This window comes from Macaca mulatta, chromosome 4 (assembly GCF_049350105.2).
Source record: "Macaca mulatta isolate MMU2019108-1 chromosome 4, T2T-MMU8v2.0, whole genome shotgun sequence".
Classification (NCBI taxonomy): domain Eukaryota; kingdom Metazoa; phylum Chordata; class Mammalia; order Primates; family Cercopithecidae; genus Macaca; species Macaca mulatta.
The window spans coordinates 153393449-153410075 of NC_133409.1; the positions used below are offsets into that span (position 1 = coordinate 153393449).

Sequence of the window (16627 nt, forward strand, 5' to 3'; positions counted from 1 at the left end):
AGAACAGCTACTCCCTAGAGCAGAGGTTTTTTGTTTGTTTGTTTGTTTTTTGTTTTTTTTTAAGTGCAGGCAAAAGTTTAGTGAAGATGATATTTCAATAAGAAAATTGGTGCTTGGGGCATATTTCCAGTAACTTTGAGACATCTTAGACAAAACGAAGACTTATTTGCAAGGTGTTAGTTTTAAGGGACTGAAGTCTTGGAACTATTTGATCTAGTTACTCTATGTTCTCAACTGTGTTAACTCATTGAAGAGAACATTGTTATTTAATAACAATGGTATTGGCAGGAAAAACTGAGATACTGTTGTATCTCCTTACACTGTCTCCAACTGTGTTTCCCTCAGCACCCAAAGCTCTGTGATGTCTCAAACTTTTAATCATGAATTTAAAAAGAGAAGCTTATCATGGAATTAGAAAAAAACTATTTTAAAATTCATGTGGATCCAAAAAGAGCTTGTATAGCCAGAAGAATCCTAAGCAAAAAGAAAAAGCTGGAGGCATCAGGCTACCCGACTTAAAACTATACTACAAGGTTACAAAAACAGGCACATAAACCAATGGGACAGAATAGAGAACTCAGAAAAGAGACTGCACATCTACAACCATTTGATCTTCAACAAACCTGACAAAAACAAGCAATGGGGAAAGGATTCCCTATTTAATAAATGATGTTGGGAGAACTGGCTAGCCATATGCAGAAAATTGAAACTGGACCCCCTCCTTACATTTTACACAAAAGTTAACTCAAGATGGATTAAAGACTTAAACGTAAAATCCAAAACTAGAAAAACCCTGGAAGAAAATCTAGGCAATACCATTCCAGACATAGGGATGGCCAAAGATTTTATGATGAAATCGCCAAAAGCATCTGCCACAAAAGCAAAACTTGACAAATGGGATCTAATTAAACAAAAGAACTTCTGCACAGCAAAAAAAACTATCATCAGAGCAAACAGACATCCTATGGATGGGAGAAAATTTGTGCAATCTACTCATCTGACAAAGTTCTAATATTCAGAATCTACAAAAAACTTAAGCAAATTTACACGAAAAAAACAACTTCATTAAAAAGTGGACAAAGGACCTGAACAGACACTTCTCAGAAGCAGACACACATATGCCCAACAAAAATATGAAAAAAAAGTTAACATCACGGATCATTACAGAAATGCAAATCAAAACCACAAATGAGATACCATCTCATGCCAGTCAGAATGGCAATTATTAAAAAGTCAAGAAACAACAGATGCTGGCGAGGTTGCGGAGAAACAGGAATGCTTTTACACTGTTAGAGGAAAATAAATCGGTTAATCCATTGTGGAAGACAGTGTGGCAATTCCTCAAAGATTTAGAACCAGAAACACCATTTGAGCCAGCAATCCCAATACAGGATATATACCCAGAGGAATATAAATCATTCTATTATAAAGATATATGCATGTTTACACTCATTGCAGCACTATTCACAGTGGAATAGTGAAGAGTGAATAGTCTTCAGTGAAGACATGGAATCAACCCAAATGTCCATCAATGATGGACTGGATAAAGAAAATATGGTACATATACACCATGGAATATTATGCAGCCATAAAAAGGAATGAGATCAAGTCCTCTTCAAGGATATGGATGAGCTGGAAGCCATTATCCTCAGCAAACTCACACAGGAACAGAAAACCAAACAACACATGTTCTCTTTTATAATTGGGAACTAAGCAATGAGAACACATGGACACAGCAAGAGGAACAACACACACTGCCGCCTGTTGGGAGAGGGCAGTGATTAGGAGGATCATTAGCAAAAACAGCTAATGCATGCCAGGGTTAATGCCTAGGTGATGAGTTGATAGGTGCAGCAAACCACCATGGCACATGTTTACCTATGTAACCAACCTGCACATCCTGCACAGGTACGCTGGAACTTAAAATAAAATTAAATTAAAAGACAAGCTTAAAGAGTTAATGAAAAATAATTAGATAATAGAAGTCTTTGATTTTGAAAAACCAGAAACAATAGTTTTAATTTTGCTTTTAACATATATTCAAATCGTTTGATACTGTTCCCTTCCAGAGGTGCAGCTTAATTCCCCCTCTTGAGTGTGGCTTGGACTTAATGAGGCACTTCTGATATGGACTGGCTCTGTGTTCCCACCCAAATCTCATCTTGAATTGTCATTTGAATTGTAATCCCTATCTGTTGGGGGAGGGACCACATGGGAGGTGACTGGATCATGGGGACAGTTCCCCCATGCTGTTCTCATGATACTGAGGGAATTCTCATTAGATGTGATGGTTCTATAACGGGCATTTTCCTGCTTCATTCTGCATTTCTCTCTCCTGCCACCATGTGAAGAAGGACATGTTTGCTTCCACTTCTGCCATGACTCTAAGTTTCCTGGGGCAGGCTCCTCAGCAATGCAGAACTGTGAGTCAGTTAAACCTCTTTCCTTTATAAATCACCCAATCTCAGGCATTTCTTTATAGCAGTGTGAGAATGGACTAATACAACTTCTAACTTATAGAATAATGCTGACATAACAGTTTGTGACGTTGGGTGTAGAACATAAAACTCACTGCAGCCTCCACCTTCTCTCTCTCTCTGTCTCTGGGATCATGAGCTCTGGGGGAAGCCAGCTGCTGTGCCATAAGCAGCCCTGCAGGAAGGTCCATGTGACTGAGAACTGAGACCTTCTGGGACTAGATAACAAGGAACCAGGCCTTTTCCAACAGCCATGTGACTGATCCATCTTTCTTGTGAATCCTCAGCCCCAGTGAAGTCCTCAGATGATGCAGCCCTTGACTGACAAGTGGATTGCAATCTTGTGAGAGGTCCTGAGCCAGAAGCACTCAGGGAAACCTCTCCTGGATTCCTAACCATTGGAAACTGTGGGAGATGATGAATATTTGTTGTTTTGAGCTAAGTGTTACATAATTTGTTACTCAATCGTAAATAAATAATACATTTTCACAAGAGAGGATGTATTATTACATGTTAAATTGCATTTGCTCCAAATGTATCATTATTATCATTATTATTTTTGAGACAAGATCTCACTCTGTAACCCATGCTGGAGTGTGGTGGCATCATCACCATGCACTGCAGTGTCGACCTCCTGGGCTCAAGGGACTCTCTGATCTCAGCCTCCTGAGTAGCTGGGACTACAGGCATGAACCACCATGCCTCACTAATTTTCTAATATTTCTGTAGAGATGGGGGTTTTGCCCAGGCTGATCTTGAACTTCTGGAGTCAACAAATCTGCCTTCCTCTGCCTTCCACAGTGCTAGGATAGCAGGCGTGAGCCACCACATATGGCCTAAAGTAATTATAAGATATTAAACATGTAATTTAGTTTTAAAAGGTAAGGAGAATTTCCATGGCCAAAGAGGATGTAGTTTAATATCGTTCACAATGATCACTTTATTTGAACTTCAATTTCCTACTGTGTCGCAATTAAACAGAAAAGGAAGATCCAGCCCTTGCTGGGCTGTTTCTATGATGGCCCCAACAGCCAGCTCCTGGTCATTCACCTTCCCCCAGTGATTCAACCAACTCTATGTAGGTGCTGCAGTGAAGGGATTTAGCAGATATAATTAAGGGGCTCAATTAGTTGACTTTAGGCTGGGTTTCTCCTGCTTGGACTGTTCTAATCAGGTGAGCCCTTGAAAGGACTGGGTTCTTCCTGAGCATAGAGAAACACACTGTGAGAAGGATTCAGCATGAGGGGTTTCCTCCACTGTGGGCTTTGAAAATGAAGAGGCTATGGGTCAGGTGCGGTGGTTCACGCCTGTAATCCCAGTACTTTGGGAGGCTGAGGCAGGCAGATCAAGAGGTCAGGAGATCGAGACCATCCTGAATAACACGGTGAAACCCTGTCTCTACTAAAAATACAAAAAAAAAAAAAAAAAAAAAAAAAAAATTAGCCGAGCGTAGTGGCGGGCGCCTGTAGTCTCAGCTACTTGGGAGGGTGAGACAGGAAAATGGTGTGAACCAGGGAGGTGGAGCTTGCAGTGAGCTGAGATTGCACCACTGCACTCCAGCCTGGGCTACAGAGCAAGACTCTGCCAAAAAAAAAAAAAAAAAAAAAAAAGATGGGGGGCTGTGTAGGAAAGAACACTGGTGAACACCAGGAATTGAGCGCAGCCCTTCACGTTCTCTACATTGACAACCAGCAATGAACAGGGACTTTAGTCTTACAACTGTAAGAAACTGCATTCTGCCACCTCTCTATAAACCTGAAGGAGGATTCAAAATGAAAATACAGCTTTTGGAAGCCCAGAACAGAGATTCTATCCACATCTTGCCCAGATTTCTGACCAAGGAACTAGAAGTAGATAAATGGGTGTTGTTTTGCCAGGGGTGGTAGTGCATGGATGAATTGATGAATTGATATGCACACTAGTTACATAAAATAAAATCTTTCTGAGCTTTTTCAGTGTTTTACACTTCATAATTATCTGGGATGCATTTAATACACTCATATTTCATTCATTAAGTCAATAAAAATTAATTTAGTGCCTATGATGAACCAGGTATCCCTTCCTATGCTCACCTGCCTGACACTCCAGAAGTTTCACAAGACCGAGGTGGAGACACCAGAGTGTTTTAGGTGGAGAAATGACACACTCTGACTGACAGGAGCAGGACCACTGTGAAGACAACAGTCACGTAGCAGGTCATGGGACAGTGCTAGTGTCACAATTCACAAGTGACAGTGTGGTGGGGACTAAAGGGAGAGGAGGGTCTGAAGGATGAGAGGGACTGAAGGAAGGGCTGGAGAAGCAGGCGCTGACGAAAAGGACCAGAGGAAAGAATTCGAAAGCAGCAGAATTCTTAGGTTTCAATACATTGTTTTATGGATTTTAATATATCCATCTACAGAGCCTAGCAGGGTGTCCTTGGCAGTTGGCCTTTAATACCTTATGTGGGTCTGCCTAAAAACTAATTGCTTTTATGTTAATCAGGTTTCAAAAATACTAAGTGTTCCTATAAAATATACACAACACTTAGAAATGGATACTTCCTAAAAACAGGCAGTGCATGAGCACTGGTGAGGGGCATTGTGACTGCACTGAACAGTTGCAACTGTGAGGTGAATATTCTGTACTGTTTGCGGACATATAGTCTGCAAACTATAGGTCTCCTGGTTGCAACATATAGTAACACAGTGTGCTAGTTTATATTGAGGAAATATCCTGGACTCACACAGAAACTCAGAGCTATGGAATGATGGTAAATTTAAAATACGACAAGCGGGAGTCACAGATACATTGTTTGCGAAAGTGAAATTTAGGAGCTTTGTGAGTCCTGTTGTAACGCTTTTGGACACATTTATAAATCAAGGGGCCAAAGTCACATTTTTTACCGATTAGATTCCTGATCATTTGGGGGTTACCAAGATTCTACAACCCAATGTATTTAATAAACAAACAGCAAACTGATCTCTATTCTATCTCATGCACTCAGGCGCAACTTTTCCAGATTTAGAAAAAAAACAACAACGACCAAAAAAAAAAAAAAAAAAAAAGTCTCTATACCTTCATTCCCAGAGTAAGCTCAGTCTCTGGCACCAAGCTCCGTGGGGTGAGTTTTCTTCTAGAAGAGTCCAAGGGGATAGATAAGGAGTGGGAGGCAGGGAGTCCAGTTCAGGTTTGGAGATTCCGGGATGAAAAGTGAAGGGAGAGTGACAGGGCCCATGCCCAGGGGTTCTCCCTGGTTTCTCATACAGCTCCTGGGCCAAGACTCAGGGAAACAGTGAGACAGAGCGCTTGGCACAAGAGGAGGGGGTCAGGGCGAAGTCCCAGGGCCCCAGGTGTGGCTCTCAGGGTCTCAGGCCCCGAAGGCGGTGTATGGATTGGGGAGTCCCAGCGTTGGGGATTCCCCATCTCCGCAGTTTCTCTTCTTCTGACAACCTGCGTCGTGTCCTTCTTCCGGAATACTCGGGACGCGGACCCCGTTCTCACTCCCATTGGGTGTCGGGTTTCTAGAGACGCCAATCAGCGTCACCGCGGTCCCGGTTCTAAAGTTTCCACTCACCACCAGGACTCAGATTCTCCGCAGACGCCTAGAATGGCGGTCATGGCGCCCCGAACCCTCCTCCTGGTGCTCTCAGGGGTACTGGCCCTGACCCAGACCCGGGCGGGTGAGTGCGGGGTCGGGAGGGAAATGGCCTCTGCGGGGAGGAGCGAGGGGCCCGCCCAGCGGGGGCGCAGGACCCGGGGAGCCGCGCGGGGAGGACGGTCGGGCGGGTCTCAGCCTCTCCTCGCCCCCAGGCTCGCACTCCATGAGGTATTTCTACACCTCCATGTCCCGGCCCGGCCGCGGGCAGCCCCGCTTCATCGCCGTGGGCTACGTGGACGACACGCAGTTCGTGCGGTTCGACAGCGACGCCGAGAGTCCGAGGATGGAGCCGCGGGCGCCGTGGGTGGAGCAGGAGGGTCCAGAGTATTGGGACCGGGAGACACAGAACATGAAGACCGCGACACAGACCTACCGAGAGAACCTGAGGACCCTGCTCCGCTACTACAACCAGAGCGAGGCCGGTGAGTGACCCCGGCCCGGGGCGCAGGTCACGACCCCTCCACATCCCCCACGGACGGCCCTGGTGGCCCCGAGTCTCTGGGTCCCAGATCCACCCCGAAGCCGCGGGACCCGGGGACCCTTGACCCGGGAGAGCCCCAGGCGCCTTTACCCGATTTCCTTTTTAGTTTGGGCCAAAATCCCCGCGGGTTGGTCGGGGCGGGGCGGGGCTCCGGGGACGGGCTGACCGCGGGGGCGGGGCCAGGGTCTCACACCATCCAGAAGATGTACGGCTGCGACCTGGGGCCCGACGGGCGCCTCCTCCGCGGGTATGAACAGTTCGCCTACGACGGCAGGGATTACATCGCCCTGAACGAGGACCTGCGCTCCTGGACGGCCGCGGACACGGCGGCTCAGAACACCCAGCGCAAGTGGGAGGCGGCGGGTGCGGCGGAGCAGCACAGAACCTACCTGGAGGGCGAGTGCCTGGAGTGGCTCCGCAGATACCTGGAGAACGGGAAGGAGACGCTGCAGCGCGCGGGTACCAGGGGCCACGGGGCGCCTCCCTGATCGCCTGTGGATCTCCCGGGCTGGCCTCCCACAAGGAGGGGAGACAAATGGGATCAACACTAGAATAGCGCCCTCCCTCTGGTCCTGAAGGAGAGGAATCCTCCTGGGTTTCCAGATACTGTACCAGAGAGTGACTCTGAGGGTCCGCCCTGCTCTCTGACACAATTAAGGATAAAATCTCTGAGGGAATGACTGGAAGACGATCCCTCGAATACTGATCAGGGGTTCCCTTTGACACCGGCAGCAGCCTTGGGCCCCGTGACTTTTCCTCTCAGGCCCTGTTCTCTGCTTCACACTCAATGTGTGGGGGGGTCTGAGTCCAGCTCCTCTGAGTCCCTCAGCCTCCACTCAGGTCAGGAGCAGAAGTCACTGTTCTCTCCTCAGGGAATAGAATTTTCCACGGAATAGGAGATCCTCACAGGTGCCTGTGTCCAGGATGGTGTCTGGGTTCTGGGCTCCCTTCCCCACCCCAGGTGTCCTGTTCATTCTCAAGATGGTCACATGCGTGCTGGTGGAGTGTCCCATGACAGATGCAAAATGACTGAATTTTCTGACTCTTCCCATCAGACCCCCCCAAGACAAATGTGACCCACCACCCTGTCTCTGACTACGAGGCCACCCTGAGGTGTTGGGCCCTCGGCTTCTACCCTGCGGAGATCACACTGACCTGGCAGCGGGATGGAGAGGAACAAACTGAGGACACAGAGCTCGTGGAGACCAGGCCTACAGGGGATGGAACCTTCCAGAAGTGGGCGGCTGTGGTGGTGCCTTCTGGAGAGGAGCAGAGATACACCTGTCATGTGCAACATGAGGGTCTGCCCGAGCCCCTCACCTTGAGATGGGGTAAAGAGGGAGATGGGGGTGTCATGTCTATTAGAGAAAGCCGGAGCCTTTCTGGAGACCTTTAGCAGGATCCGGACCCCTCACCTTCCCCTCTTTTCCCAGAGCCATCTTCCCAGTCTACCATCCTCATCGTAGGCATCATTGCTGGCCTGGTTCTCCTTGGAACTGTGGTCACTGGAGCTGTGGTTGCTGCTGTGATGTGGAGGAGGAAGAGCTCAGGTGAGGAAGGGGTGAGGAGTGGGGTCTGGGATTTCTTGTCTCACTGAGGGTTTCAAGCCCCAGGTAGAAGTGTACCCTGTCTGGTTACTGGGAAGCACCATCCACACTCATGGGCTGACCCAGCCTGGGCCCTGTGTGCCAGCACCTACTCTTTTGTAAAGCACCTGTTACAATGAAGGACAGATTTATCACCTTGATTATGGTGATGGGACCTGATCCCAGCATTCACAAGTCACAAGGGAAGGTCCCTGCTGAGGACAGACCTCAGGAGGGCAATTGGTCCAGGACCCACACCTGCTTTCTGCATGTTTCCTGATCCTGTCCTGGGTCTGCAATCACACATTTCTGGAAACTTCTCTGGGGTCCAAGACTAGGAGATTCCTGTAGGACCTTATGGCCCTGACTCCTTTCTGATATCTCACAGGACATTTTCTTCTCATAGATAGATAAGGCGGGAGCTACTCTCAGGCTGCAAGTAAGTATGAAGGAGGCTGATCCCTGAGATCCTTGGGATATTGTGGTTGGGAGCCCATGGGGGAGCTCACCCAGCCCACAGTTCCTCCTCTAGCCACATCTCCAGAGGGATCTGACCAGGTCCTGTTTTTGTTCTACTCCAGGCAGTGACAGTTCCCAAGGTTCTGATGTGTCTCTCACGGCTTGTAAAGGTGAGACCCTGGGGGGCCTGATGTGTGGGGGGTGTTGGGGGAACAGTAGACGCAGCTGTGCTGTGGGGTTTCTTTGACTTGGATGTATTGAGCATGTGATGGGCTGTTTAAAGTGTCACTCCTCACTGTGACGGATGTGAATTTTTTCATAAATATGTTTTCTATAGTGTGAGACAGCTACCTTGTGTGGGACTGCGAAGCAAGATTTGTTCATGTCTTCTCTTTGTGACTTGAAGAACCCTGACTTTCTTTCTGCAAAGGCACCTGAATGTGTCTGTGTTCCTGTAGGCATAATGTGAGGAGGTGGGGAGAACACCCCACCCCCGTGTCCACCATGACCCTCTTCCCCACGCTGACCTGTGTTCCCTCCCCATTTATCTTTCCTGTTCCAGAGAGGTGGGGCTGGGATGTCTCTATCTCTGTCTCAACTTCATGGTGCACTGAGCTGTATCTTCTTCCTTCCCTATTACAATTAGAACCTGAGTATAAATTTACTTTTTCAAATTCTTGCCATGAGAGGTTGATGAGTTTATTAAAGGAGAAGATTCCTGAAATTTGAGAGACAAAATAAATGGAAGACATGAGAACCTTCCAGAGTCCACGTGTTTCTTGTGCTGATTTGTTGCAGGGGAGGAGAGTAGATGGGGCTGTGCCCAGTTTGTGTTCCGGCCACCATGGGCTTTATGTGGTCACTGCTTGGCTGAGTCATCTTTGCTCCTATATTGTCCTTGGCCTTTCAGTAGAACCTTGTCCCACCAAGACCTGTGATCACAGGGAGTTGGATGTCACCTAGGGTGGTCCCTGCATACAAATCTCCTTGTTTATCAAGAGATAAATTTTCAGACCTGTCCAGATCTTGCCCTCCTCCCAGGGCTCTTTCCTGGATTGTATTTTCCATCTTGTCTCCAATCGTTTTAAAGGAACCAGATTCTGAAATTTGCAGAGAGGATAGGTCCCCTAGTTTCTCATCACAGGTAACCTTCTGTTGGAGCTCCTCTTCTGCTGTCCTACTCTTCTTCCTGCCCTGAGTTGTAGTAATCCTAGCGCTGGCTCCAATCCAAACTCATGGATGTATAAAGCAGAGTCTAATTTAGATTCACATGTGGTTGGAAAATTGTACCCATAAAGCTAGGGTTATTGTTCCTGAAGAGAAAAATATGGTTGTGTGCTGCAGTGTGCAGGAGGGTTGGTGTGGGAGGAGGGGGAAGGAAGGGAGGACGCACAAGCAGCCCTGGTGAGAAAAGCACTGGCGTCATCGACGTCCATGTGAAATGATGTTGTTCTTTAGCTGCCACAAAACAGCATTTGCCCTGATGCTACATTAATAAAGATACTGCCTTTAGAATAGAGAGATGCTCTACAGTGATCATTCATTCCACTGACATTTGTTGTCTGCTAGGGATATGACTGCTTTTGCATTTAGAAAGCATCACTAAAGTAAAAATAAAAATTTCTGGCGTTGTGGTACATACATTCTAGATACAAGCTTGTCCAACCCACGGCTCGTGGGCTGAATGTGGCCCAGGACAGTTTTGAGTGTGAGGAGTTTTTGATTCTCTGTGGCGGACCTGAGACCTGGAGTGGGTGTACCCGCCTCACTCAGGATCAGGAGTGAATGCTTTAGGAACCCTCCTTTGCAGTGACCTGCAAAAGATAGAGGGCACTGTTACTGTGAGAACCCAGAGTAGCAGCCCAGGGGGCTCGGCCCTCAAGGAGTTGTGAGGAAGGTTAATAAAAGGTGGTGTCCCAGGGTCAGAACAGATGGGCGGCCAGCGAGGGCACTGCTTCATATCTATGATGAGAATGCAAGAATTGAGGAGCAGGAGGCCGAGGGTGTTTGACCAAATACAAAGTCGTGATCCCAGTCTCAATACCTAGACTTCAGTCAAGCTTTAGATTCAGAATCCACAGTGGGGCTTAAGGAGGCCAGAAAATAAACCTGGACACACTATGGCCCACAGTGGGACCACTGGGTCCATTAACCCAGTCCTGGTTATCTCCCGATTCCCCACATGCATAATTGGCCTTCATGCACTGGCAACTTTGGTCACCCCCACACTGTGTCCCTAGTCTGGAGAGTAAGGGCTCTCATTGTGCTGAAGCCCAAAGGGAATCCTCTACAACTTCCCTCGTCCCAACCTAGCCAGAAGCAATATTGTGCCCCAGGTGGGTCTTGTGAAGGTTACTGTAGGGGTAGCACTGCCATTAGAGATCTGAAGGATGGGGTGATGTTGGGGTTGCCTATTATCTCCATATAATTCAGCCATCTGTCCCTGGAGAAGCCTGATATGGATCAAGAATGAATGGAATTACTCCAGACTTGACCAAGTAGGAGCCCTGATTGCAGCTGGATATCAGTACTTGGGGAGATTGATAATGCCTCAGGCACATGGCAGGCAGCCATGCATTTGGTGAGTGCATTCTTTCCATTCCATTTAGAAAATGGATATGGAATGATTCAGATTCACATGGGATTTTTAATACATTTATTGATAGCTTGCCTCAGGGCTACCGTAACTCCTCAACCTTCTATAAATATCACCTTCAGAGATCTGGAAAAATCAGATATCTCGCAGAATACTAAATCTGTTCATTTCATTGGCAATATCACATAAATCAAGATGGATGAGCAAGAAGAGGAGAGTACACTGAATTCCTTGGCAAAACATGTGCACTACAGAAGGTGAAGATAAACCTTAGAGAGTTTCAAGAGTGGCCACTGCAGTGAAGTGTGATGGGTCCAGTGGTTACAGGCATGCAGGGCTCTCCCCTCCAAAGTAAAAGACACACTTGCATCTTGTATCCTCACCAGAAGGAAGGACGCACACTACTTGGTGATCCTCTCTGTGTTCTGGCAACACCGCATTCCACATCTAAGTATATTGCTTTGGCCCACTCTCTGGGTAATACAGGAGGCCAGCTTTGAGTGGGGCCTGGACAAGAAAGGATACTGCAGCAGACCCAGGCTGTGGTGCAGTCAGTCACCATCCCTCAGATCCTTGGTGCTGGGGGTGACAGGGAAAGATGCAGGATGGAGCTCATCCAAGCAGCTGAGATCAAGTGAGCTGAGATTGCGCCCCTGCACTCCAGCCTGGGCAACGAGAGCAAAACTCCATCTCAAAAAAAAAAAAAAAAAAAAAAAAAGACAACTAAATGGAAAAGCAGCCTCCTGCATCAGAGATAACACTCCTACACATAACGTTCATCACAGAAGAATACATAAAGTGTGAGTTCTCTGTATGTGGAAGTTAAAAAAACAGGTCAAACTGTGATTTGGGTATATATATACTTATTGTAAACATCTTTAGTGACAAAGCAAAGGAATAATAAATACAAGACTCAAGATATAGGTTCCTTCTGGGGGATAGGATTTGACAACAGTCTAGCGTGGCTCCATAGGTTCTGTTTCTTATGCCAGGAGGGGATGCCCAGGTAGTTAGCTACTTGATCATAAAACTTTATTTATTTATTTATTTTGAGTCTCGCTCTTGTTGCCTAGGCTGGAGCGCAGTGGCGCAATCTCAGCTCACTGCAACCTCTGCCTCCTGGGTTAAAGGGATTTTCCTGCCTCAGCATCCCAAGTAGCTGGGATTACAGGCACACACCACCACTCCTGGCTAATTTTTCTATTTTTGGTAGAGACGAGTTTCACCATGTTGACCAGGCTGCTCGCAAACTCCTGACCTCAGATGATCCACCCACTTCAGCCTATGAAATTGCTGCGATTATAGGTATGAACCACCGCTCCTGGCCCAGAAAAACAAAACAATAGTGGCATTTTTCAAAATGCACCTTGTGTGCCTTTCCTGATTATTTGGAAATGAAAGAGAAGGCCGATCGCGGAGGCTCAAGCCTGTAATCCCAGCACTTTGGGAAGCCGAGACGGGTGGATCACGAGGTCAGGAGATCGAGACCATCCTGGCTAACACGGTGAAACCCCGTCTCTACTAAAAAATACAAAAAAAACTAGCCGGGCAAGGTGGCGGGCGCCTATAGTCCCAGCTACTCGGGAGGCTGAGGCAGGAGAATGGCGTAAACCCGGGAGGCGGAGCTTGCAGTGAGCTGAGATCCGGCCACTGCACTCCAGCCGGGCGACTGAGCAAGACTCTGTCTCAAAAAAAAAAAAAAAAAAAAGGAAATGAAAGAGAAAAGAAAACATCAAAGTTCATCACAAGGATCCTTAGCAATAACTACTCCTGGTAAAACAAAGCCGCAGTTGGCTGGGCATGGTGGCTAACGTCTGTGATCCCAGCACTTTGAGAAGTGAGGTGAGATGGTGTCCCTGCACTCCAGCCTGGGCAACAAGAGCGAAACTCCATCTCAAAAAAAAAAAAAAAAAAAAAAGAATTAAAAGGAAAAACACCATGCTGCATCAGAGATAACTCTCCTACACACAACATGCATCACAGAAGAATACATCGAGTGTGAGTTCTTTGTACGGTGAAGTTAAAAAAAAAAAACAGGTCAAACTGGAGGCTGGCAGATCACGAGATCAGGATTTCGAGACCAGCCTGACCCGCGTGGTGAAACCTCCTCTCTACTAAAAATACAAAAATTAGCTGGATGTGTTGGTGGGTGCCTGTAATCCCAGCTACTCATAATGTTGAGGCAGGAGAATTGCTCGAACCCAGAAGGCAGAGTTTGCAGTGAGCTGAGATCGCGCCACTGCACTCCAGCCTGGGCAACAGAGCCATACTCCATCTCAAAACAAACAAACAAACAACAACCACAACAACAAAAACAAGCCACAGCCAATTGTCAGGATCCATATAACAGAGAGGACCAGGATGCCATGAAAAACATGAAAAATAGCCTTGGCTAGAAATAGGTCATTTGATCCTTGTCTAATTGGCAACTCTCTACATTTTCTGATATACAATGTTCAATTTGATGTGCAAGGTAATTGTATCTTGCAAAGAATTTGAGAATTTGATATGTTACTCATGTGTTACCACCCATACAAGTGAATTAAACTTTTACAGAATAGAGAAAAAGCATTGTTGAGCAAAATAATAAAAGAGCAATAAGAAGGGAAAACACAAAAGAGCTGCTTTTAGAAGCACAAAATAACAGTGTTTTTCAGAATCATACTGGAGTCCAAATCATTTCTGTCACATCTAATTAAAAAACACAGTGAAAGATGTTAAACTGATCATAGGATGCTCACTGAATAGCCAGTTATTGAAAAATCTTGTTCCTAGATTGAAGTTAACCATTTCCATCTACCACATCAGAACAAATCACTGTCATGATGCTAACTAAGCTAGTTACACAGGCAAAGATGTGAGACTCACAATTTTCTAACTGCAAAGCACCCTGATTAGGCAAATATTTTTGTAGATGCTTGAGTAAGAAAATTTGCATTTTGGCCATTCTTAAACTGAATTAGAAACTTCTGAAGAAAAACGAAGGTAGTTATGATTTTAAAGGCATTATTTCATGGCATCAAAGTCTTGGGACGCTTTGATCTAGCTACTGTATTTTCCTTAACTTTGTTGCAACTCATCAAAGAGAACATTAATATTAAAGGCATTTGCAAAAAAATCTGAGACATTGTTGTATCTCCTTTCTCTGTCTCAAATTTTTAATCATTACAAAAAAGAATTTTAAGCTATTAAAGAAAATTAGTCAGATACAAGAAGTATTTGATTTACAAAATCCTGAAACAATAATGTTAATTTTGCTGTTAACATGCATATAAATTCTTTGATTCTCCTCCTTTCCAGAGGTGCAGCTTCATTCCCTCCCTGTGAGTGTGGCCTGGACTTAATGACTCACTTCTAACTGATAGAGTAATGCTGACATAATAATCTGTGACTCTGGGTGTAGAACACCAGATTCACTGCAGCTTCTACTTTGGTTCTCTCTTTCTCTGGGATCATGAGCCCTGGGGGAAGCTGGCTGCTGTGTCATAAGCAGGCCTGTGGAAAGGTCCATGTGACTAGGAGTGAGGCCTCCTGGGACCAGACAAGAAGTACCTGAAGCCTCTTCCAACAGCCATGTGAGAGATTCTTGTGTCTTGTGAATCCCCAGGCCCATCTGAGCCCTCAGATGATTCAGCCCTGGATGACAACTGGACTGCAACTCGGTGAGAGGCCCTGAGTCCGAAGCTCACAGAGAAACCTCTCCTGCATTCCTGACCATTGGAAACTGTGGGAGGTGATAAATATTTCTTGATCTGAGCTGTTAAGTTTGAGGTGACTTGTCATTGAACTTTTTCATTTGCTCTAAATTCGTGATAAGATATCAAACATGTCATTTGCTTTTAATATTTAAGAAAAATGTCCATGGCTATATGAGATATATTTTATTATCATGAACAGTGACCTATTTTTTGACCTCCAATTTGTATGTTCTATTTAAACACAAAAGGAAGATCCAAGCTATGCTAGGCTGATTTTATGATGACACCCCAAATACCACCCTTGGTTACTCATGTTACCTCAGTTACTCAGTTGACACTAATGCAGATGCTGCTGTGAAGGGGTTTTGCAGATAGATTTCAGGTCCCCTGTCAGTTGACTTGAAGATGGGGATTATCCTGCTTGGACTGTCCTAATCAGGTAAGCTCTGAAAAGGACTGGATTCTTCCTGAGAACAGAGACTCATCATGGGGAAAGAACACTGGTAGCCAATAGGAATTAGAAACTCTCCCCACTGTCTACTCTGATAGTCCGAAGGAAACAGGAATCTTAGTCCTACAATTGAGAGAAACCGAATTCTGCCAATGAGCTCTATATAAGCTTGGGGAAGAATCTCAATCTTAAGATGAGGGTACAGCTTTGCGAAACCCTGAACAAAGAATCTGTCACACTAGGCCTGGATTTCTGATGAAGGAAATGTAGACAAATGGGCGCTGTTTTAAGCCACTAAGTTTGTGGTAATTGGTTATGTACTAATAGAAAATTAATAAACAGATTCAACAGCTAAACATATGACATGTTCTCCACTGGAATGAATTTATGAACTGATATGCACAGTAGCTGCATGAAACCAAATGTTCGCTAACTTGCTTTGCATTTTTCATTTTGTGATTTTTGTGTGATACAATTTTTAACACAATCATATTTCATTCATTCATTCAACAAAAATTAACTTAGTGCCTACTATGTGGCAGATATGCTTTTATATTCTGTAGACACAACTTTGATCAAAACAACCCAAAGACCCTGTGCTTGTGCTTTCCATTCTAGAGGCTTCTTGAGAGTGAGATGGAGCCATTGGAGGGTATTAAGTGAAGAAATGACACAATCTGACTCACATCAGCAGGATTGCTGATCACTGTGGGGAAAACAGTCATGAGCAGCAGGAGAGGGGACAGAGCAAGGGCCACAATTCAGTAGTGAGAGGGTGGTAGATATTAAGGGTAAAGGAGAGCCTGAGGGATGACAGGGACAGAGAGAAGGGCTGGAGAAGCAGGAGGTGAGGTAAAGGAAGAGAGAGAAAGAATTCTAAAGCAGTGGAATTCTCAGATTTAAACATAGTGTTTCATAGATTTTTAATGCATTTATCTGCAGAACTTGGCACAGTGTTACTTGCACCTTGGTCTTTAATACATTCTGTGGGACTGTGTAAAAACTAATTAACTCCCTGTGTGAAACAGGTTAAAAAAGAATACCAAGTGTCCCAATAAAACCTGCACATAGCTTAGATGTGAATAATTCATAAAAATAGGCAGGTGCATGGTTGGCCACTGTGGCTCATGCCTGTAATACCAGTGTTGTGGGAGGCTGAGGATTACTTGAGCCCAGGAGTTCAGGACCAGCCATAGCAACATAGGGAGACCGCATCTCTACAGATAATTTTTTAGAAAT

At 45.7% G+C, this 16627-nt stretch overlaps 1 protein-coding gene and 2 long non-coding RNA genes across 20 annotated transcripts in view; 1 reads left to right on the forward strand and 2 right to left on the reverse strand.

Annotated features, from left to right (window-relative positions):
* Positions 1 to 1992: 1992 nt before the first annotated feature.
* Positions 1993 to 16627, reverse strand: part of LOC144340532 (uncharacterized) — a 75781-nt gene continuing 61146 nt past the window's right edge. Inside the window, exon 2 of the long non-coding RNA XR_013416738.1 lies at positions 1993 to 2679. This is a non-coding gene — a long non-coding RNA (uncharacterized LOC144340532). The remainder of the gene's footprint in view (positions 2680 to 16627) is intronic.
* On the reverse strand, positions 4410 to 6949 carry LOC144340533 (uncharacterized). Its single transcript, XR_013416739.1, has 2 exons — positions 5535 to 6949; positions 4410 to 4646 (listed from the first exon to the last, which is right to left on the reverse strand). It is a non-coding gene; the product is annotated as an uncharacterized LOC144340533 (long non-coding RNA).
* The window catches only part of MAMU-AG (major histocompatibility complex, class I, AG), a 180421-nt gene continuing 169838 nt past the window's right edge, over positions 6045 to 16627 (forward strand). For 2 of the 18 annotated variants that reach the window (XR_013415981.1, XR_013415978.1), the window contains exons 1-7: positions 6045 to 6139; positions 6270 to 6539; positions 6782 to 7057; positions 7654 to 7929; positions 8032 to 8148; positions 8591 to 8623; positions 8766 to 8813. Coding sequence is in view for 10 of the 18 variants with exons in the window: in XM_077998235.1 (XP_077854361.1) it covers positions 6067 to 6139; positions 6270 to 6539; positions 6782 to 7057; positions 7654 to 7929; positions 8032 to 8166; positions 8743 to 8813; positions 8981 to 9112 (1233 nt within the window). In the remaining 8 variants the exon portion in view is untranslated. 18 annotated transcript variants of the gene reach the window in all.